We start from the raw sequence: 22504 nt of genomic DNA on the forward strand, positions 1-22504 counted from the left end.
TTCCATAGTAGTTGAGTACTATGCAAGTAAGTGTTCATTTAAAAACATATTATATAGTTTATTTCAAATATTGTATATTATAAAACTATGTAGAAAACGTAAATGTATATAAAAAACTGTTATATACACAAATACATGACTATATATATATTGTATATATTTAAAGGTTTTTTATAGGTAAAAAAAGCACTACTAATACGTGTTTCAGTCGCCTCTCTGGGAAAGTATGCCTACTGACAAATGACCCAATAATGATTTTTTTTAAAAATCAAAATTGCATAAAAAGAAAAGTTGCATATATTCCAGTATCTCATGGCATTCTTTTAACAAATGCATAAATAACAGCGCACCATGCCTGCCTGAGCTACAGATCCTTTTAAAGCTGTGAATAAAACCGGAATCAAAGGATGAGGCCAGTATGACGTCATGACCCAGTTCAATCCTTCCACAAAGACTGCATCAAACTCTGCAAGAATCCAGGCTACTGCAGTGTGAGAGCGCCTCCGACTCGCTCCCGTTCTCAACACAACTGCACGCCAGGGGCCCACGGGACACCTCGCGCACAATACAATAATACATCACAGCTCCATTTGAATTATCCTACGGGTTAAAACCATTAGTAGCTAATTAAAACACTCTACACACCTGTCAGAAACAACTTGGCACGGGCTATAGGCAGCGCCGATGCTGAAGTAACCAAAAATCCTACCTTCCTTGCACTCCAGCGCGACACGGGACTCCAGATTGTCCATCTGCAACTGCAGGCGTTTGAGTGTGCGGTCGGCGTCCCGCGTCTTGCGCTTGTAGGCGATGAGCACAGCGATGATGGCGATGAGGAGGACGCCTCCGCCCGCTCCAATCCCGATGATGGCGGGAAGCGTGAGAGTGCTGTCGGAATAGATGTGAAGCGTTCCGGGAGAATATTCCAAGCCGCCCACGAGAATCTACATGCACAGACAAAAGGAACTATTAGAAGTCAAAGTATGGGGCAGGGCTCAATGTTAAGGATTTGTTCTGATTGCCCAGTGGTTCACATTTTAACTTGCCCTACCAAAATTTTCACTGGCCCCATCACAAACCAATTAGACAATTCTAATGGTTCACGCTGGTCCCGGGCCATCGGCCAGTCCTTATTGTGAGCCCTGATGGGGTAACGGGTTGAGCACAGGCCCTTCAATCTAACCACCCCGCCGACTTTGGTGGGTCATAATGAGGGATTTTGATTGGCTGAGGGTATTCACACTGTTTCTTCTTGAATGAAATCAGCTTGCAATTAGAATTACCACAGAATTATGCACTTGTTTGACACGTTCACGTCGCGTTCCTCACCCTGCGGTGAGAGAACAATCGTTGCCGCCTCCGTTAGACACCGTGACCACTAATCCACATTAAATTACTTCAAAAAGTCACTTTGGCACAGGTGTTGAAGGCAATTAGGCACAAATCAGCAGGTAATAGAGGTCTAGTTAGAGATTCGGGTCCGACCGAGGCGTGGTACCGGGAGCTCAGCCTAGCACTATTCGAGGACCAATTAAACGCGGCATCCAGCCATCTTTCCTAACGAGTTTCACCTTTCCGCGATCGCTCGGGCCCCGCGTGGCTGCATGAATTATTGAAACTTGGTGATAGAGGGGAACAAAGTGAATCCTGGAGCGCTGTCGATATGTGTCAAGTCATTAGTTGAGTGATCCCGGCACTCTCAGTCCCACTCTCTCACACACTCTTTTTTTCCATTTTCTATGGGTGTTTTTCCACATTATGGATTCACAAACTAGAATAATCAGCTCTTTGATATACAGCACGTACTCTTTGTTTCCACAGATCTCATGCTAATCAATCAAACGGAGGGTGTTGGACCGAATTAGGGGCTGTAATGTGCATGCGCACCTTTTATCGAGATGTATGGTTTCACCAGTTCATGCCACAGTAGAGACTTTATTAGAATTGATCAGTTGAGATGCTATTGATAAGTTCTGAAAGTAATTACTCTAACAAAGTTTGCTTTCAGGAAATGGTATTGGCAAAAAAAAAAAAAAAAAAAATCAAGTAAAACTAGATACCCATGCAAAGGTCAGGGCATGATATTGTCTGCTATGTGCTGCTATGTACAGTAGTTGAGAGGCGTGAATCTTTGGGTTAGCAGCAAATCGATTCGATTCAAGATATCTTATATAAGTAGATTATTGATGCAAAATAAATGAAAATAGATTGACACCTCTAATTCAAAAGCCACATGATTTGAGACATTATTCATGTCTGTAGCACAAACAGTGCAGAATGAGCTACATGCTAAAGTTTCATACGTAGGTTTAGGGGTTTGTTAAAATGACTAACGGCAAATATGAGCAATAATAATAGTGATGATTTCCTGAGCAACCACTAATGAAAGCCGTTATTATCAATAAAGGGGCTGAACTTGTCTCAAATGCTTTCTCTAAGCATATGTCAGGGCTCATGAAGGTTATGAAGGATTCCGGTCTCCTGTTTGTAATAATTGTTCGAGCTGCCAGGAGAGCAGATAGCCAGATTACGTGGGAAATTGCTTGTATCAGCTCGCCCTATAATCCTAATAAGTACTTAATGTACGGCGAGCCACTTCCAGTTGACCTTTCTGTTTTCTGTTTTAGCATTAAGGTAAAAGATGGCCATGCAGCAGTGGCTTATAATGAGATTGATTAAATCAGATGCACAATGCCTGAGACCATGCAAACCAAACATTCAGCATTTTCACCATCTTATGGCCATCCATTCATTTTCTGCCACCTTTATTGGTTGATATACAATAACCACAGAGTCGTAAATTCTCAGTCAGCGCATTGAGAGGTGAGCATGTTTTGCTCTCCGCCAGCAAGAGAGGCCCGTTATAGATTAGGTTTTCATAATGCATGATGGGAAAATGTCATAGGAGCAGGATCCTCACCATTACTCGCTGTTCTCCGGTCAGATCTGGTGAATCGCAGAGCAGCTGAGATTCAGAGACTGTTAACAGACAGGGCGTTTCTCCAATCATCACGCTGTAATTCAGCCGGGCGTTACCGGGAGCAGGAGGGATGAGGTTCTTGCCCTGTTTACAGATGATGGCACAGAAAATTCAATTCACCAAAAAGAGTGAGGAGTTTCATTTTTCATTTGATGTTGATAATTACAAACACATTTGTTTTTGTGTAGTACGTGCAAAACTCTTTTGGACTATGAACTGAAGTGCTGTAAAAGTGTTTGTAAATTTAAGAATTTGTATAAGGAAAAAATACAGGAATGTTGCAAGAAAAATGATGATAAACACGCTTAAAAGTTTAAAAAGAGGTATTACTGAAAATGTTTGGTGATTGGGGTTGATCCATTCTTAAAGCAGCTGTTTTTTGTTTTCTTTTGATGTGCACAAATAAGCGACAGGTACTATAAGATTTTCTTCTTCCTGTTCTTTTTTTTTCCGTTCATGCACGTTATGAATGAATGAATGTGTAAGGCCGTCTAATTTGATCCAATGGCGGCATTCAAATTAGCGGTGAAGGTCTCAACGCGTGTTCCGTCTTTTCCCATGGCAAGGAGATTTTTAATTAAATACAATACATTTTATCTTATGTATTAACTCGTTTCATCTGACTCCATAAAATGAAAGTTTTTCAATGATATCTGTGCATCATTAAATATACGTTAATGTTTGACTATTCCTTTTAACTCCAATGGAAATTAAGTCAAAGTCTGTTAGAATAATCAAATATAACAATTTATTATGTCAGGTAAAAGTATTATGCCAATTTCATAATCAGTTCAAAGATCATCAATACAAAACATCAAATGCCTTAAGTTAAGAGAAATAGATGCAAACCCAAGATTTAAGAACTACATGAGCAAACCTCACGGGCTGATCTGAGATACAGAAAGAGCCCCGAACCCCTTGCTTTCCATTCAGAGGTTACACCTCTTGGGTGGGGGCGTGGAGACCATTTGTCCACCTTTCTTTGTGTGCCAGTTTCTCTAAACTTCTAAAAAACCTTATTACCTTTTGTTTTATACTTTGGGAATGAGACATTTGTACCACTCATTCTTGAGACATTTCAAATGATACCAAACATAATACTCAATGATAATCATTCACATCAAACCATACATATATTCTTATGTGAGTTTCAGGTGATCTGCATGAAGGGGAAGGAGTGGGGGATGAGGGGAAGAAATGTAGATTAGGATGATTCAGAGGTGAGACCTCTAGTCTCGGATGGGGCCTTCACAAGAGTGAGCCCAAATGCTACTATGCAGTAGGTTCTTTGTCTTCTCAAGAAGTGGTTGTTCCCTATAACCAGTTTTCCAGTCTTACAAATGAATAAACATTTATGTATGACTTGTGCAAATAAATAAATAATTTGAATCTCCTGAAAAATATCAAAATTTTAAAGCCTGTTTTTTTAGACACTCGTATGTGACATTATTTTTTTTAGAATTATTAAAATCATAATAATGGTTATTTTCTCGAAAAATATTTACTTATAATTTTGCATTATGAGTGAACGGAAAAGCGTAGCATCAGACACTAGTCCAAATCAGATGAATGAATAAATTTGAATAAAAATGACAAAAGAAGATCTGCACACAAAAAATCGGCCTATTTTTCACGTGGATCTTTTTTTTGTCATTTTTGAATTTGGCATTGTGCCCCAAAAAAAAAACGTATCTGATTTCAGAGTGAGAAATGACTAGGACATTAAATTCACCCAAATGCAACTGGGAAAAATGTCAATTATTGATGATTATGACAAAGGTCATGCCTTCAAGATGATGGGTGATCCTGGTTTGACCTCCAGAATCCCAGCATTCCCAAGAGGGTCAAAGGTTGGGTTAGGATAGTATGTGAAAGGAGTTCCATTGAGGATGAGGAGGGCTGATACATGGTCCAGGATGAAGCCGAACTCATCCGGGTGAAGTCCACTCTCTGGAGCCTGACGTTTAGTGTAGATGATGCCCGGAGCCAAGCAAGTCATCACAGATTCATTCACCACCATACAAACCTGCAGAGGAACATCCAGACATTATGTAGCAGAAGTAGTATCACACAAACAACAGGCTGTCCGTAATGATGGTGGGGCAGAGAGGAGAAGGACAGCTGGTCAGGAACTCACGTTTGTGGTCTCCACTCCTCCATATTTGGCTCTGACTTTAGGTTCCTGAATGGTTAGCAGATTGGTTCCTGTGACCGTGAGGGTGGTGCTGCCACTATCAAAACATACAAGCAATACTCGTTTCATTTAGGCTCTAGTAAATGCATTGCAACAATCACATAAAATTTTCTTTTTCTTTTGTATTTACATTTTATCAAAATTAAAAATAAAATATTTCACTCAAACTATGTCAATACTTGAGCTTGCTATGCATTCTTTACGCTAATTAGACAACTGAGTCATTGGCATATGCTAATCCTCTATTGGAAACTGCTGTGAGCGAGTTTCTGTTCTGTGTTTCAGTTCATATATTTATGAGATCCTATTAGGCTTAGTTTTTGAAGTTAGCAAGACATATTAGCCCTCTGTAGACAGCAGACAGTGAGGTGTCTCACTAGGGTTTGGAACAGAGCCATTGAGTGTGTGTGAGATTGTGTTAACGTACTTGATAATGCTCCAGTTGGGCTCTACGCTGGAAATGGTAGGATCTTCTGTGTAAATGTAACGTGTTTCGCTGGTGACCTCTGCCTTGTCAATGAACAGCTTGACAGATGAAGCCCCAGAGCCCGATGCTGACGGTGGCGTCACACACACTATCTCACGCACTGTTCTCCTGTCAGAACAAAGTCAAATTAAACAAAACCAGAAATATTTGAAGCAATTTTCATAATTTTGACCATTATTTTTTACAAATTTGAAAAATGAATCAAAACCCGACTGCATTAACAGCTTAAACAAGCCTACAGTGGTCTTGTCTGGCTTTAAGATGGTTTATTTGGTCGGCCAGGATGGCCAATCTGGGGTTTAGCTGGTCAGCCATCTGGTCTGCCAGTTGAAAGGAACACCAATCCCCTCTAAAACCATCCAAACAGACCAGACTAACCAACTGGACCAGGCTGACCACCTTCGATTTAAGTGTTAAGCTGTTTTAGCAGCCTTTTAGCAGGTTGAAAAGACCTCTACTGTATGTGTTTTGGATGCTGGGCTGGACTTCACATATTATATATATAAAGTAATTATTTTATTTATTTTAAATTCATATTTTATGAATATTAAATATAATATGAAATGAAATTAGTTAAAAAATTATATATATATATATATATATATATATATATATATATATATATATTTTACTTTTTAGTTTTTAATGTATTTTTTTTCTTCAAACTTTTTTATTTATATTTCTCTACCAGCAAGTCCACATGGCTAGACCAGCATAAACCAGTCTAGACTAGCATGGAAATACATGCTTGTCTTTTTTCCTTCCTGGCCAGGAACTGACAACATTATACAATTTATGTCTTCTAAGCAGATGTTACTGCAGTTTAATCACCACACAGTTCACTAACAATCAGAACTAGTAATGCATCATGTTTCTTGGCACATGAGCATGTGGATGTATTTGGGGACAGCCATGCACGCTCATTTAATTTCATGTGGAAATGACACATCTCGCTTCCTCCGAAGTCCAACTGTATCCCGCAGATGTCGAGAGACGCAGATGTGATCCGTGCTGGAAGATCCGGTTAAGAGCTGAGAAAAGCTGCTCACCTGACAAACAGACACTCTTCCTGGGCCAAACGCACTTTCACGACGCTCCCGGCGTCCAGATGTCGGCCTGAGATAGTCAGCCTGGTCCCGCCGGACACGGGTCCTTTCTCCGGCCGCACCCGGTTGAAACCCGGAGTCTAGCGGGACGAGAGAAACGACGGTAACTTCCGAACAGATGGAGCTTGCTGCAGCGTGATACAGACGCTCAAGCGTGCACTTGTTTTCCCCATTCTGGTACTACACGAAAAGATTACACTCATCACTGTAATAGAAATGTCCTGTTTGCTCTCGCTCCGTGCAGGGCTCGTTTGTTTCGGCGCAGGACCTGTCAGGCCATCCTCTCGCAGTAATTAGTTGCATACCTGTGTAATTGGTCGGAGTGCGTGTTTTCATTTGCTTTACCCTTCTGCACGACTGAAGCTAGCTGGACGCTATTGATTAGATGTTGAGGGAATCCAGGCAGGGTCATCCATTTATATACGTGTGTGTGTGTGTGTGTGTGTGTACGTACAGCTCCTGGGCTCGGGATAATAGACTAATGCCCTATTCCTGCTGGGCACCACTTAAACCTCTGCGGGGAGGAGGGGGTAATTGTGTAATTCTTTACATCCCCCTTCCCTTCAACTAAATTATCACATGGGCTCCACCAGTTGATTTGATTGGCTAACAGGATGTAGGAAAAGGGAATCCTAACGATTCATCGGTTTCAAGTGCAAAATCGGATTGGCTGAGTCTCAAAGGATGGATACAAATTGATTAGCTGCTCGTAAATCACCACAAACAAAATGTTAGCAGCGATAAGGGAATCGATACAAAAAGAATGATTAAAATATAATAGCTACATCCAAAATCGAAGGCAGTTGCCTCACTGGCCAGTCAGTGTGTGAAGCCGCCTGGAAACTGCTTTAAAATGCACCATAATGTCACATTTAAGATTCTAGAACAAGTTTGAGTGTTTAATAATTACAATGCTTTTTTTTCTTGGCAAAAATGGAATCATAAGTTGAATAAAACTTAAAATAAATATATATATATATATATATATATATATATATATGAAATTGAATTAGAAGATGAAAAAATATATATACACAGTATATATAAACTCATACGTTTATTTTTTTTACTTCTAATTCCATTTCAGAAAAGAGAGGCATATTAATAATTAAATATTATAACGATTATAAATAAATAAATGCATAAATAATTAGTAAAATATTGTATTAATTTTAATTGTATTATTTTAACATATAACTTATTTTTCAATTCCATTTCAACTAAGAAATAAGCACTGTAGTCATTAAATATTCAAACTAAATAAATACAAATGGACATTAACCGACATTCTAACCGCTACAGCATTTATTCTGTCAACCAATCATTGAGCTGCACGTACAGGATTTGTCTTCAAGTTTCGTTAGACACAGCCAATATGTCTAAAAAAGTAGAGGTCGTACCACAAAAGAGTATGTCTGAGATGACTGGGTACGATATTCGGCACTGCAGTCACCGATACACAGCTCCACCGGACCACCAGGGGGACTCGACATCAGAGATTCTTCCATATCACACACAATCCTGCAGGTCAAGAACACAGAAATCACTCCTGCACAAAACACTGTCCATAAACTTGATACTAACTCATTCAAATTAAAGGTGCAGTAAGCCATTTCTGAGAAACGCTGATGAAAGTGGATCAGACCGAGCAGCACAACACACTTACAGCCAATCAGAACTAGGGGGCGTGTCCATTCATGATGGGGGAGGAGCAAGAGTGAACAATAGGGAGATTTGAAGAAAGACTGTAGAAAGAGAGATGGCTGAGAGACATTACAAAAGAGAAAAGGTCAGAGGAATATCACAGAAAAGAAGAGTTATGACCAGGCAAGAGCTTTAGGATAAGGATTATTTTGTTTTGCTTGTGCATTTTGGGGCGGAGCAATGAAGGGAGGGGTGTGTTTGTTTGGGTTGATTGAAAAATGTTTAAATCAAAATGTTCAAAAAGTGTTTGTATGAAATCACTTACTGCACCTTTAAATAGCGACATGAGAAGTATGAGAAGTAATTTGTAGTGTATAGTATTTCTAATAACCCACCTCTCAGCGCTGATGTATTCAGAACCAGCAGGGTTACAGCGAACTCCCGCCACACGCACATGTGTGATCTCTCGAACCTGCAGCCCCAGATTCTCTCCTTCGATGGTCACGCGTGTGCCGCCCTCCTTCGGCCCCGTCAGTGGACGGATCTGTGGAGACAGAGATGACAGCTTCTCATTGGAGGATATAAAACACATTCTATATTCACAATTCTCTTGAATGGGATATCTGCCATTCAGGAGAATTGTTTATTTTGTGTGTTTTTCACTATACAAATTTCCTAAAAATGACTCCATAAAAAAGCTAAACCTCTTTTGAGGAGATCCCTAGTGAAAAAAAAAAAAAGGTCTATATAAAAATAGAATATAAATAAATGGAGAAATACGTAAATACAGTTTTAATTCAAAAAAATGGTAAATACAAATTAATTTTAGTTCTAAAAACAAAAAAAACAATAAAGATAAATAAAGATATATCAAAAGACTGCAACTAGAAAATAATTGTAAATAAATAATAACAATAATTAATAGGGCTGTCAACTTTAGTCGTTTAGTCGACTAATCGGTCGATGCCATCTTGGTCGACTGACATTCTTATTGGTCGACCAGTAGTATTTTTTTTTTTTTTTTTTTTTTTTTTTATGATTTACTCCTTGATATTTATTCCTTTATAAGCAGTTATATATTACTGTATTCTAAATATAATTAGCCTATGGTTTATCCCCAACTTTAAATGCTTTAATTTAGGCTATTTTGTAACAGCGCCACAGTTTAGCGCACACACATAGAACACTCGGTTCCCCCCTGTGGCTGCGCTGCTGCTTCGTGCTCAGGGTAAGGGATATAGGTAGTTTAGCTGTATTCATTCAGTTAGAATGCTACTTGTTTCGGTTTTTATGTTTTTATACACTATGTTTTTATCTCGATGCGGCGTGGACGCACTTGGAAAAAAAAGAGCGCGTTGCTTCCATCATGAGCGCGCACACCGCGCGCCTACATTTGAAATCGAACTTGAGCGCGCAAAAGACGTGAGCAGTCCCTTTAACGGCTTTATCATGCTGACTCAATAGATTGTGTTGTCTTGATATGTTTTTGTTTTTATTTGTACACTTGATGCATTTGAAAATAGCCTAAATAATGTAACAAAACGAAAATAAACCTATATGCGGTCCTACAATACAGCCTATTATTATTAGGATTGTTTTTTAGGCTCTTTGGGTTTTTTTGTCTGTTTGTTTTAAAACTCCTAGATCGGCTGGACAAAAGTTAACCCATAGCTTTGAAAGACAAGTAAAGAAGAATATAGGCTACAGCCTGTAAACGAGAGCTTTTGTTAGGATTTTTCATTGTGGCAGATAGCAGTTATATTTTGTGTAGCGTGTGGTGTGGTCAGGTGCGCGATTGTGACTGTTAGCCTACTATAGACCTAGGACAGTGCTCCTAACTTTGCAGTTAAAAAAAAATCACTTAATTTTAAAAGAATTGTATTATTATTATAGTTTTTTGTATTTTTGATGTTTTTTCGTTGTTGTTTTATAAATGCTATGACAATTGTTAAAAAATGTTCAATCAAAACATCGTGTCTTTTTTTTTTTTTTTTTTAGTCGACTAATCGTTGCGCAGGACAGGACTTTGGTCGACTAAGGATTTCTTTGGTTGACTACAGCCCTAATAATTAACACAGATGAATGAATAAATAAATGCTAACTATAATAATAGTAAAGATAAATAATTTTTTTAAAGAAGTACAAATCTATATTTTATAGAGGTAAAAAATATAAATTAATGAATAAATAAACAAACATAAATAGAGATAAATAAAAATAAATTACATAAATTATTGCAGTCATTCTAAAAAATGCTAAATAAATAAAGATAAACAAAGATAAATAAATAATTACTGTAATTCTAAAAAAATTAATGATTTTTTTTGAAGAAGTCAGTCCTGGCCTTATTGTACATGATCCTTTTTTTTGGCAGAAGTCATCTACTGCCTACCTAAAGTCCCGTTTCCTCATTGACTATCCTGTTTCCGTCAGAAATGTCACATTATGGACTAAAAGGGTTGGCGATGGTCATTGCATGTTTCGTTAGGTTTCATCTGAAAACAATACAAATCTATGGTCCAAGATGGCTTTCATGCCGTGTGTTACCTTTGTGATACGAGGATGGCTGCAGCGTACGTTGCGCCGTCCTTGATGCATCCAGTTGTGTTCGGGTGAAGGACAGTGTTGCTTCAGGAGACACTTCTTATCAGCCAAACACCAGCCACACTCAAACATGCTGTCGGCCTTCAGACAGAGTCCACAGCTGTCCCTCTGAGCTTCACACTTATACAGGAGAGCTGCGTACACACACACACACAGAGAGAGAGAGAGAGAGTGAGAATATAGCCGTACTCTCAGCTGGCCAGTTAAACGCAGGGCATGTTTGGAGTGGTGCCAGCTGTATGGTGCCAATCGATAATTGAACTGTAAGGGGAAGGTAGCCGAGGCAAAACCCACGCCTGCTTTCACTGTGCCGTGATTCATGTGCTGCCCACCCACACTAATAACTCTGACCAGAAGCCTCGAGGAAGCAGAAAACCAAGGTGCTCCGCTGTAGTGGGTGTAGAGGTTCAATTCTATACACAGTGGCTCTGTTCCAAACGCTAGTGAGCTCACTCGCTGGTTACTATCTACACTGGCAGCATCGTGGAATCTCATGTTAGTGATTTGAAATGCTGTTCACAGGTAGCAACTTGGTTATTAATAGTCACTCATATTTACAAAACAAAAAAAGAGCCACTAAACACACTCAGTTTATTTCAAACAGAGCCTGATGTTAGCATGTTGCTAAGCTAGCAAGAATACTTTAATAAACACACAAATAGAGCATGGTTGATTAAATGCTTTTAACTAGTAAATAAAATATACTTAAATTGAAAATGTGACCAATCTAGAAGTAAATAAACAAAATTAACTTTTAAAAAAGCTTATACGGCAGCATAGTTTTAGTATTTTATACTATTATTATATTTATTATAATATATTTTGACATACATGACATATATTTTGAAATGTCCATATATAATATAATATGTACAATTTTAAATATAAAATCAAAATATAAAATATACATTATATAAACTGACAGCTGTGTGGACATTTATATTATATTATATTATATTATATTATATTATTTAGGGCTGTCAAGAGATTAAAAATTGTAACCAATTAATTAAATGGCCAAGAAATTACCCCCACAAGATGATTTAAAGTAGACATTATATTATTTATTACACAAACTTTTAGACTAAAACGGCCATGTTTTTTTTCAGAAGCTGGATCTGAATTGGTATTTAGATAGGATATATTTACAGAGCAAAACATTTCAGTTACCAACATTCTTCACAATATCTTCTTTTATGTTCCACACACAAAAAAATAAAGTCGACATGAGGGTGAGTAAATGTAAATAAACAGTATTTTCATTTTTGGGCAAACTATCTCCAAATTTTTTTTTTTTTGATACTCAAATTAAGAAACTAAACCTGCCAGTAGGTGGCGGTAAATGTCTAAATTAGTAAGTTTTTGAATCATTAGCTATGTTTCCACCCACAAGTTTTTATCCGCATTAAGTGATATCGAATGAAAAATGCCTTATGGAAACAGTAAAATTCGATTGAATTTCATGAATATCGACTGAAATGAAATACGACCGGTCTCATCAGATTTTATCTTGATCGATATACGGCTTATGCGATAAACGCGGATGGAAACGTTATTATGGTGCGATCCATTTTGCCTAGTAAAACTTTGTTCGCAAATGTTGGCTTGAATGTTGTGCAATTCGGTGAGAAAATGAATGGAAACACCTTAACATGTCTCAAATCAATTCGATAAACCAATTTGATCGCAAAACAGCATGTGACGTCATTACGCACAGGTTTTTATCCGCTTTAAAGCCGTTTGATGGAAACACACTTTCACCAGCTTTATTCGCATGAGTTTTTTTTACCGAACTTCAGATAATTCGATTGACAAGTGGATGGAAACATGGCTAGTAATTTATTCGATTTGTTCAAACAGCTGATTCATTCAGGAATGAAGTAAATGCCTCTATTTATGAATTGGCCATTGAATCATTGGTTCACCAGACTGATTCATTAAAAAAGCGAATTAATTTAGAAACATCAGCAATCAACTGTATGAAATGTCAGATGACCTACGTAGATTTGGGGCGGGGGGTGCGTTAAATGCATAAAAAAAAAAAAAAAGTAATTAAAAATTTAATTAATGTGTTAAATAGACACTAATTATATTATACATCAATTATATTATATTTATTTATTTTTTCTAGACTTTGCCATCTTGGACAAAAATCTTCAAAAAGCTCGTTACAAGGCATTCTGGGATTCTCTAGCATGTAAAGAATACATGTGAAGCTGCCTTGAGCAATCTTTAAAGGCGGCTCTGGGAAGGTGGATGTAGAGGCTGAATTGCCCATCTGAGCGAAGAATGACAGATCACTGAAAATATGATCACAGATTAATAAACTCACAACACCAATAATTTACCAGAGAGATTGTATATCGGCAGATACACGGATGAGCTGTGACTTTCTGTTCCTTTCTCAGCTCTATTCCTTTGAAAGCACAGAAACGCTCCGTAATAGCAAACCTGATGAAGTTCTCCTCAAGAGATATATATCGACTCCTGGAGGTCTTTCGATTTGTATTTCTCAAAGTGCTACAAGTAAATGGAAAGTGACAGCGGTGTGGACAGGTTAAAAGCTGACAGACGTGGATTCTATACCATCCTGTGCAGTAATGTGCTGTTATATAAGGCCGAAGCAGGCAGACGCCCCGTTATTAATAAAATATGCCACGGCGACTGAAAGAATACCTGACAGACTAAGTGTGTTTGAACAGACTGTGAAATCCAGATAAAATAAAATAAAAGATGCATTAAGTTCCACTAACACTAAAGGTAACCCTCCCACATCAAGAGGACACTGGGAATGCCAATGAAATATGAATGTAGAGAGGATAGCTTCAATACTACTACTCTTTCGCTTTAGAAATGCCACTAGGGGGCTTAAGGTGAAGTGTGTGATTTCTTACCTCGCATGGATGACGGCTTGTCGATGGGAAAATCACCATCCCACACGATGGAGAAATCCACAGGCAAGTCTCCCATCTCATTCCCTTCATACCAGTACTGTGAGGAAAAAGCAACAGAAACAACACCTATATGAGAAAAAGGTTTATACTCCAGCCTCTGCATCAACTGCCACTGATAACATCTTTCTTGACGTAAGAAAAACAATCATTTGCAAACTTAACAGACCTACTGGAAAAATATGGCCAAATCACCGCTGACATTACTTGACGTTCTCAAGAGACAATTACAGATGAGGATGATGTTATCGTGTCACTTTCTCCACCGGCACTGCTCAGAATCAATCCTGATAACATCTTTCCTGACCCAATGGAAATTAGCTTAAATCCAGATCTATAATTTGCCGCACACTTCACAGCACTCTTGGAAAAACACGTCCAATCACGACTGACATCTTCTGAACATCGCATTGACAAAGAGCATGACTGCAGATGATGACAACGCAATCTTCATAAGAGCTTCTTTCATTGTTGATGAGGCCATACAAAAAAATAAGAGAATGTGTGTGTGTGTGTGTGTGTATATACACTCACCGGCCACTTTATTAGGTACACCTGTCCAACTGCTCGTTAACACTTAATTTCTAAGCAGCCAATCACATGGTGGCAACTCAGTGCATTTAGGCATGTAGACATGGTCAAGACAATCTCCTGCAGTTCAAACCGAGCATCAGTATGGGGAAGAAAGTTGATTTGAGTGACTTTGAACGTGGCATGATTGTTGGTGCCAGAAGGGCTGGTCTGAGTATTTCAGAAACTGCTAATCTACTGGGATTTTCACGCACAACCATCTCTAGGGTTTACAGAGAATGGTCCGAAAAAGAAAACACATCCAGTGAGCGGCAGTTCTGTGGGCGGAAATGCCTTGTTGATGCCAGAGGTCAGAGGAGAATGGCCAGACTGGTTCGAGCTGATAGAAGGGCAACAGTGACTGAAATAACCACTCGTTACAACCGAGGTATGCAGCAAAGCATTTGTGAAGCCACAACACGCACAACCTTGAGGCGGATGGGCTACAACAGCAGAAGACTCCACCGGGTACCACTCATCTCCACTACAAATAGGAAAAAGAGGCTACAATTTGCAAGAGCTCACCAAAATTGAACAGTTGAAGACTGGAAAAATGTTGCCTGGTCTGATGAGTCTCGATTTCTGTTGAGACATTCAGATGTTAGAGTCAGAATTTGGCGTAAACAGAATGAGAACATGGAACCATCATGCCTTGTTACCACTGTGCAGGCTGGTGGTGGTGGTGTAATGGTGTGGGGGATGTTTTCCTGGCACACTTTAGGCCCCTTAGTGCCAATTGGGCATCGTTTAAATGCCACGGCCTACCTGAGCATTGTTTCTGACCATGTCCATCCCTTTATGGCCACCATGTACCCATCCTCTGATGGCTACTTCCACCATGTCACAAAGCTCTAATCATTTCAAATTGGTTTCTTGAACATGACAATGAGTTCACTGTACTAAAATGGCCTCCACAGTCACCAGATCTCAACCCAATAGAGCATCTTTGGGATGTGGTGGAACGGGAGATTCGCATCATGGATGTGCAGCCGACAAATCTGCGGCAACTGTGTGATGCCATCATGTCAATATGGACCAAACTCCCTGAGGAATGCTTCCAGCACCTTGTTGAATCTATGCCACGAAGAATTGAGGCAGTTCTGAAGGCAAAAGGGGGTCCAACCCGTTACTAGCATGGGGTACCTAATAAAGTGGCCGGTGAGTGTATATATATATATATAAATTAAATGAATAAATTGAACTACACACAAATATATGTTATTAAAAAAACTTTTTCTATTTGTGGTGGGGAGGGGACAGCATAAATATTCGCAGGGCTGGTAAAAATCAAGTTACCAGAAAAAACGCTCATTAGGTTGTGATGTGGCGGATCTCAGGCATGCGGCTTCAGCTTGTCATGTGGAGCAGAATGCAGGTGACGATGGTTTTTACTGTCCGGGATTTAATTAGCAATACTGAGAGCACTTATCCAATGCAACCCTGAGAGAATATCGCTGATCAGGCTCATCGATCGGCGGCTGCTTGCTTAAGAGCCTGCGAGATCGGCTGGGAAGTCCAAGAGAACACGAGTAAACTTACCAGAGCGAAGCTCCAGATTCAGCATTACAAACCACCACAATGGCGCTTTTACCTTCGCTTTCCCTGATAAATGTGTGATCATGCGATTTGAAAGGCTACAAAAAACGAAAGGCCTCAGCACATGGTATATTTCAGTGCAAAAATCAACACATTTGTATCTGAACTGTCTTATGCAAACTGAGCCAAGGGTTTTATGAATGATTTACGCAGAAATGTGTTTCATTAATGCATCCAAAGTAGTTTATAATCGAGGATGAATACACTAAACAGTTTAGCATGTGGTAGATTTCAGTGCAAAACCAGCATCTTATTCACTTAATATGCAAGATATGGATTTATGTTGTTCAATTGTGGACACTCTTACTCAATTTTCATGTTTATTTTGCGAAACGAGCACTAAAATGACACAGCCAACGTGCAAATAAACAACGCAATTCATTCTTACTGAATTCCCCCTCAGCAGTGAAAAGTGCACTGAATTTATTTCCATTTATGGCCAAACCAAAATCTATTTTGGAAAAAGCAAAAGAACACCCTGCCTCGATGCCTCATGCCTCGGCCGGTCATTAAGCCCGATTGAAACGTCAGCTGTTACATCAGCGTTCATTCAGCCGTACAGCCCGGATAAATCACAACAGAGAAAACAAGCAGTGCCACATCGTTCCCCAGCAGTCTGAGAGGCCCTGAGGAGTGGAAAATGGCCCTCAGTGGTGTGTGCGGTAAAGCCCGAATCTTTCTGCAGCTGTTCTGGGGGAAAATATCTGGGAGGAAGTCAAGCGAGCTCTGCAGTGGAAAAGGTGGTGAAAAGCAGAACTAAACCTCACTCAACCTGTTGACGCCAGGCACCCAGCAGTCATACATCTCTATGAGACACAGCTGCTGGGGGCCCGGGCATCTTAATTGGGGTCAATTACAGACGACCAGCATACTGGCATACAGGTCGCAGAGGTCACGACTTCCACATCATTAACCTATCTTGAAATTTGTTGAGCTATTATGCAGTCAAGCTATGGGGAAAAAGGCCTGATTTACTAATGCCTTTTATGAAAGGTGCAAAAATCACAAGCACATGAATGGTGGAGATATCAAACTGTGTCTTTCCATAGAACATGTCAGTAAAATTACAAATGACACATTTCTTTGTTGCTAGTTAATTTCGTCCAATAGGACTTTTTCATGAAACAAAAGCAGAACGGATGCGCAGTACATCCTTACATAAATGGGCAAATTGAATGACTATTTATGAATAATGCTAATCCTAATGAGACTCTTTTTAATTGTCTTAAATTGTGTAAAATAAAAGCATCTATTAAAACAAAATAAAAGAGTATTTCTATATTATAATCTAAATAATATATAATGCATGTACTTTGTATATTTACATATATATTTACATATATATTTGGTTTTTATATTATATATTATTAAAGTGTGTCTGCGAGACTATTTCTATAGTAATATATAATATTATTAATATATAAAGTCTGTATATATATATATATTTTTTTTTTTGCAATATTTATATGTCATATTTTAAACATATAATATAAATCTATTATATAAGCATATGTTGATATATACATAGAAAAGTATTCCTATATTCATAAAAAAAGGTTATACATATATATATATATATACATATATATATACATATATATATATATATATATATATATATATATAACGTAATACACTATTATACACATTTTTTTTTTACATTTTGAGCAATAATGTGATATATTTCCTTGCCTATTGCCTCTCCTCTGGTGAAAGGTTTGAGCTTTGAGGAGATTAGCCTCCGTGTGTAAATGGGTGGAAGCCTTTGTGTTTGCCCATACAATACCGCTTATCTCTGCCAGAAGTGAATTGATTTTCCTCCGGCTTGTCTTCCCACTGTATCGCAGTGTGTTATGTGTAGACAGCCTGGCCTGGTTCTGTCAGAGGCCTCACTGGATATGACTGGCAAACGACAGCGAGGTAATATTACCTCTAAAACCATCCTCAATTTATCAGCAGCCCTGAATGTGCAAAACACAACCCAGGACGGGTGCTATCACAGGACTAAAGGCCGTTTCCACCTTTTTGATTTAACTTTGTTCAAACCTTGGGGTACATTTCAATCCCGTTTGCATGTTTAATGAAAGGCTATAATATCTGCTAGCGGCACGTGGGTTTTTTAAGAGACCAGTTTTAAAAATTGGTGTGCTCAATAATCCACTTATTGGAGCTAAGTTAATACGGTGCTAGCGTTTATGGCAGCAGCTATGATGAATAACTGGAGATATTGACTCGGGGGGGAAAAAATGCTGCTTCTCGAAAATGCAGCCTTCCCTTGAAATTAAGTGATTGCAATTAATTCAAGTGGAACTCGGTGGAACTAAGTATTTAGTCTTTAATAAGATATTATTGTTAAAAGATGTTTTCTTATACCTCATCTCTCCGGATACACCCGGCTCCAGTTGACCTGTCAATGGCGTCGTGTTCAAGTGACAGAATGAAAATCAATATAACTTAATGATGGAGGACCTGTACATTTAATTAAGTTACAAATTGGGCCAGACTCAGCGAAAAAAGACACAACGGCATCAATGGTACGAGCAAAATGAGCCCGCTGTGTGCGAGGCATTACTTTACGGTAACCTAATTACTGAATCATAGCTATCCCATTACTAACGACAGTCCAGTAATAACAGCATATAATTCACTTCACCGAATGTTGCGTCATGGACTAATTCCTAGGGTGGGAGAGGGGAATTCTGGGTTATGATAAAAAGATACAACCTCTGGCAGTCCAACTATGATGTGATTCGGTTTGGTCAAGAGCCACTGGAAATAAATAATGGCACAAGTGGTTCTCCTAAAGCTAGGAGGATAAGGAAAGGCGGCCACATGGACGCGCAAGCAATGCGTGTCACCATAAATGAGGTGGATGCGCTGACCTAAGGCAAACCAAAGCATCTTTCTGGTGTGTCACTCTTGGAGGAATTTCTTCATTTGGAGGTTCTAGCGCAGCTGAGCCTCTTAATACACGATAAGCTCAGGGCGCAGTTAATGTGATACATTACAGCTGGGACATATACAGTAGATTGATCACCGCATTAGTTGATACATTTATTCTAATAGTGCCCACCTGCTTCCACACGGCAACCTAATAGCATTGAGTTTACAGAGACTGGCGGAAGAAGCAGAGGACACCCATGATTGCACCGAAAGAAGTAACTGAATTGACCCAAGAAACTTTTTTTGGCCAGGCGAAAACTGCTCGCATGGAACCCAGGTGATCGTTAAAACACATTTCTCGCGGGTAGTACGGTATAAAACGGCTAATGGCTGATTGAGCACTTGATGAGAATAATAGAATAATGAGGGTGAGGTGGTTCAAAATGCCTGACAAAAATAACATGTAAGTGTTTTTATTCAAAAAGCTTCCGCTACCCTGCATCGAGGATAATGGGGTTCTTTGTAAGGGCCCTCTCCATCAAGAGCCTGGTTCAGAACTTGTGCATTGTGTAAAAAAGGCCTTTGGCGGTACGTTTCCCCGGTAACACGGCTGGTGCCTGTCGCTAAGGGGTCAGCGGCGCTTAGCAACACTTACGCTCATGGACTCATTTGGGGTATTTTGCACACCTCTCCCTTCTTGGAAAAAAAAAATAATTTCTTTGGATTTCACTTCAGCCAAGAAAAAGGCACACTAAGTACAGACTTTATTTCATGACTAAAATTAAAAAGCACACATAAAGCAGGTGGTTATTATGTTCTGACGGGCACTAGCATATTTATCTTTTGTTTGACAGATGATGTACTGTACGAGCAGATGTATCAAACCTATGTTCAAGCTATAGCTGTGCATTTCTGATTCTTGAGTGCCACGGTACAGAGAAGTGGTATAATATAGTCATATATGAGAGACATGCTGGACAAACTGTGGTTTTACACAACTGAAAAGGTAGTTCCAGAACATTTTTCCCGGGAGTACATATTGTTCCTTTCATAGCTGATAATGAGATCTTTGGAAATATAAATGGACAAGTACCATCCCCCTGAGGCACACCTTATTGAAATACCATCTTTGCTTTGCTTTCAGATGATTTGGCTGTTTAGTTGATATCATTATTACTAGTGAGTACTAAGTAGTCAGTTAGCTTTGTCCAATAAACTTTCAGTACACTATTATTCAATGTTAAATGTTTGAACACAATCACATGACTAGCTCATGAATTTGACCTTTCGGTCACCAGCCCTGAACTTGTATTACTATCCCATACACACCATGACTATACAATCATTGATTCATTTATTAGCTAGTACAATTAGCATTTTGTTCATTATTACAACCATTAGCTTTCTCACTACTTGACTTGCTGAGTACAGTCAAATCCATTGTAATGTATGTGATGTGGAAGCTACACAATAGCAGCATTGTGAGAAACTGAAAAAGCAGCTGTCCGAATTCTAGGGTGAGGCAGGAACGGGAAACAGCCGAGAAATTAGGGAGAATGCAGGACCAGTTAACTTGATTTTTGTCAAAAATAATGACCCCTCCAATTCCAGTGCGAGTGAGAGACATGCCCTAAGGGAGACCACTTACATCAAGATAAGAGCAGATTAACTAGCTGTAATACAACACCAGTAGCCTTTGTCTTCAACACTGTGAGGTCTTAACAATATCAATAAAAAACTGCTATGATTCTCACAGGTGCTATGATTCTCACAGGTGTGGAAGCTAACTAGCCTGGTAATACCAAACTCTGCTACTTCGCTTTGCTTCGTAGACAGAGTCTGGCATGGCATAGTTGAAAAGTGTTTTCTTTCTCGCTGGGGCGCTTGTCTGAAGTATAAAATCATTGGTTACCCGTAAGCCAATCACATAACGTTTGGTTATGACCTGTGTTATTCGCCAGCTCAGCCGCATCGAACTTCCACTGTAAACACATGTATGATGCGAAAACGAAACCATCGAGCGAAATACCGGGAGTGAACATGGCTGACCGAGTTTTGCTGCCTCCTTAACCTGATCCTCCATGAGTGCAACCAAGGGGGATACAATCACAACTATCGCCTTGCCGGCCTTTGGCCTCCCCAGTTTCTCGCTGACGATCGGTAATATTTCATAAATTAAACTTTTACCAAAACCTGTCGGGAGTAGGGCCACGACATCACCTCCATTCAAAATGTTTACCAAACACTCTTCTTGTTCGGCCTTCAGTTTGGAAATGCCAGAAATATTCTCCACAACAGAGTGAATTGCATCCCGTGTCTCCATATCCGCGCTCGTTTTCGATTTCCCCAATCTTAAACTCGGCGCTTAGCGTCTATGTCACGGCTCTCAGCCCGCCCTCTGTTCGTTGATTGGCCGGCTGTTTTCAGGCCTGAGGAAAACTGAGAGACATGTCGATGTCTCAGACTGAGTACAGAAGCGAACTGAAATAGAGCGGAAGTACGAAGTCTGACGTAGTCAGGCTAGAAGCTAACGTCAGTAACTGCTAATATTCCACACTAGCATGCTACAAAAAAGTAGCTATAAAAAGTGACTATTGTATTCAGAATAAAGAATTGGGTACTAAATATAAATACATTGTAGTTGAAAATATAAGACCCAACAAGTAATGAATTCACACCTATGATATTTGTAAATAAAAACCAAAAAGGAATGAAACACCTGAAATACTATAATAAAAAATGACTCATCCTTTTTCTATTTACTTCACCTATCAGTAAACGAATAAAACTATATGAATACCTTTCTTGAGTAGAGTACGAAAAAAACCCCAGCTGACTGTTTGATACACGTTCTCAGGTGATGTGTAAACAGAAGATGAAACTGATTGATTCAGCGTCTCCTATCTGAAGGCACTCACAATTTCATTAGCATGGACCCCACGGTCTCAAAGTCACCTGCCGCCGGCTCCCAGAAGACTAAGCTGTGCCATTCGGCTTGACGGCCATATTGATTGATTTTCGCTGTCTCGTGTGAAAGCATGAGAGAGAGGACACGTGCTGAGGTAGGGAGTGGCGGGCGGACGATGACACTCTCCTGGGAGCCAGTGTAATTTGTATCAGGTCTTCGCTGATGTTCGATTGCTATTCAGGGAAGATGCATGTCATGAGAGAGATGATGTGCTTTTTCTTTACTGTGTCACTGGTAATCACACTATCAATTAATCTGTGCATGCCCAGACCAACACAGATAGCACAATGAGGTGAGAGACAAAGAGACTGAGATAAGAAACCCAAGGGGGGAAGGGAGCCGATGAGGAGAAACAGTGAGAATGTGAGGATTTGGTTTCTCATCACAGTGAGGTAGAGACAAAGAACTCATCTAGAAACACTGCAGTCCGGAAAAACACACAATGCAAGTGAGCGCAAATGCTGTTAGTTAAGTACGCATCACATTTTCAGTGTTGTTGAAAAACGTATACAATCAGTTTT

At 39.3% G+C, this 22504-nt stretch overlaps 1 protein-coding gene across 1 annotated transcript in view; it reads right to left on the reverse strand.

The window, feature by feature from the left end:
- plxna3 (plexin A3) overlaps positions 1 to 22504 on the reverse strand; it is a 177439-nt gene that overhangs the window by 18224 nt on the left and 136711 nt on the right. Inside the window, exons 11-20 of the mRNA XM_056265275.1 lie at positions 13910 to 14006; positions 10959 to 11149; positions 8807 to 8955; positions 8168 to 8288; positions 6711 to 6847; positions 5602 to 5769; positions 5118 to 5211; positions 4767 to 5006; positions 2921 to 3064; positions 710 to 944 (exon numbers count right to left, since the gene is read on the reverse strand). Of these exons, the coding sequence (XP_056121250.1) occupies positions 710 to 944; positions 2921 to 3064; positions 4767 to 5006; positions 5118 to 5211; positions 5602 to 5769; positions 6711 to 6847; positions 8168 to 8288; positions 8807 to 8955; positions 10959 to 11149; positions 13910 to 14006 (1576 nt within the window). The remainder of the gene's footprint in view (positions 1 to 709; positions 945 to 2920; positions 3065 to 4766; positions 5007 to 5117; positions 5212 to 5601; positions 5770 to 6710; positions 6848 to 8167; positions 8289 to 8806; positions 8956 to 10958; positions 11150 to 13909; positions 14007 to 22504) is intronic.

This window comes from Rhinichthys klamathensis, unplaced genomic scaffold, assembly GCF_029890125.1.
Source record: "Rhinichthys klamathensis goyatoka isolate OS25496 unplaced genomic scaffold, OSU_Roscu_1.1 h1tg000231l_1, whole genome shotgun sequence".
NCBI lineage: Eukaryota > Metazoa > Chordata > Actinopteri > Cypriniformes > Leuciscidae > Rhinichthys > Rhinichthys klamathensis.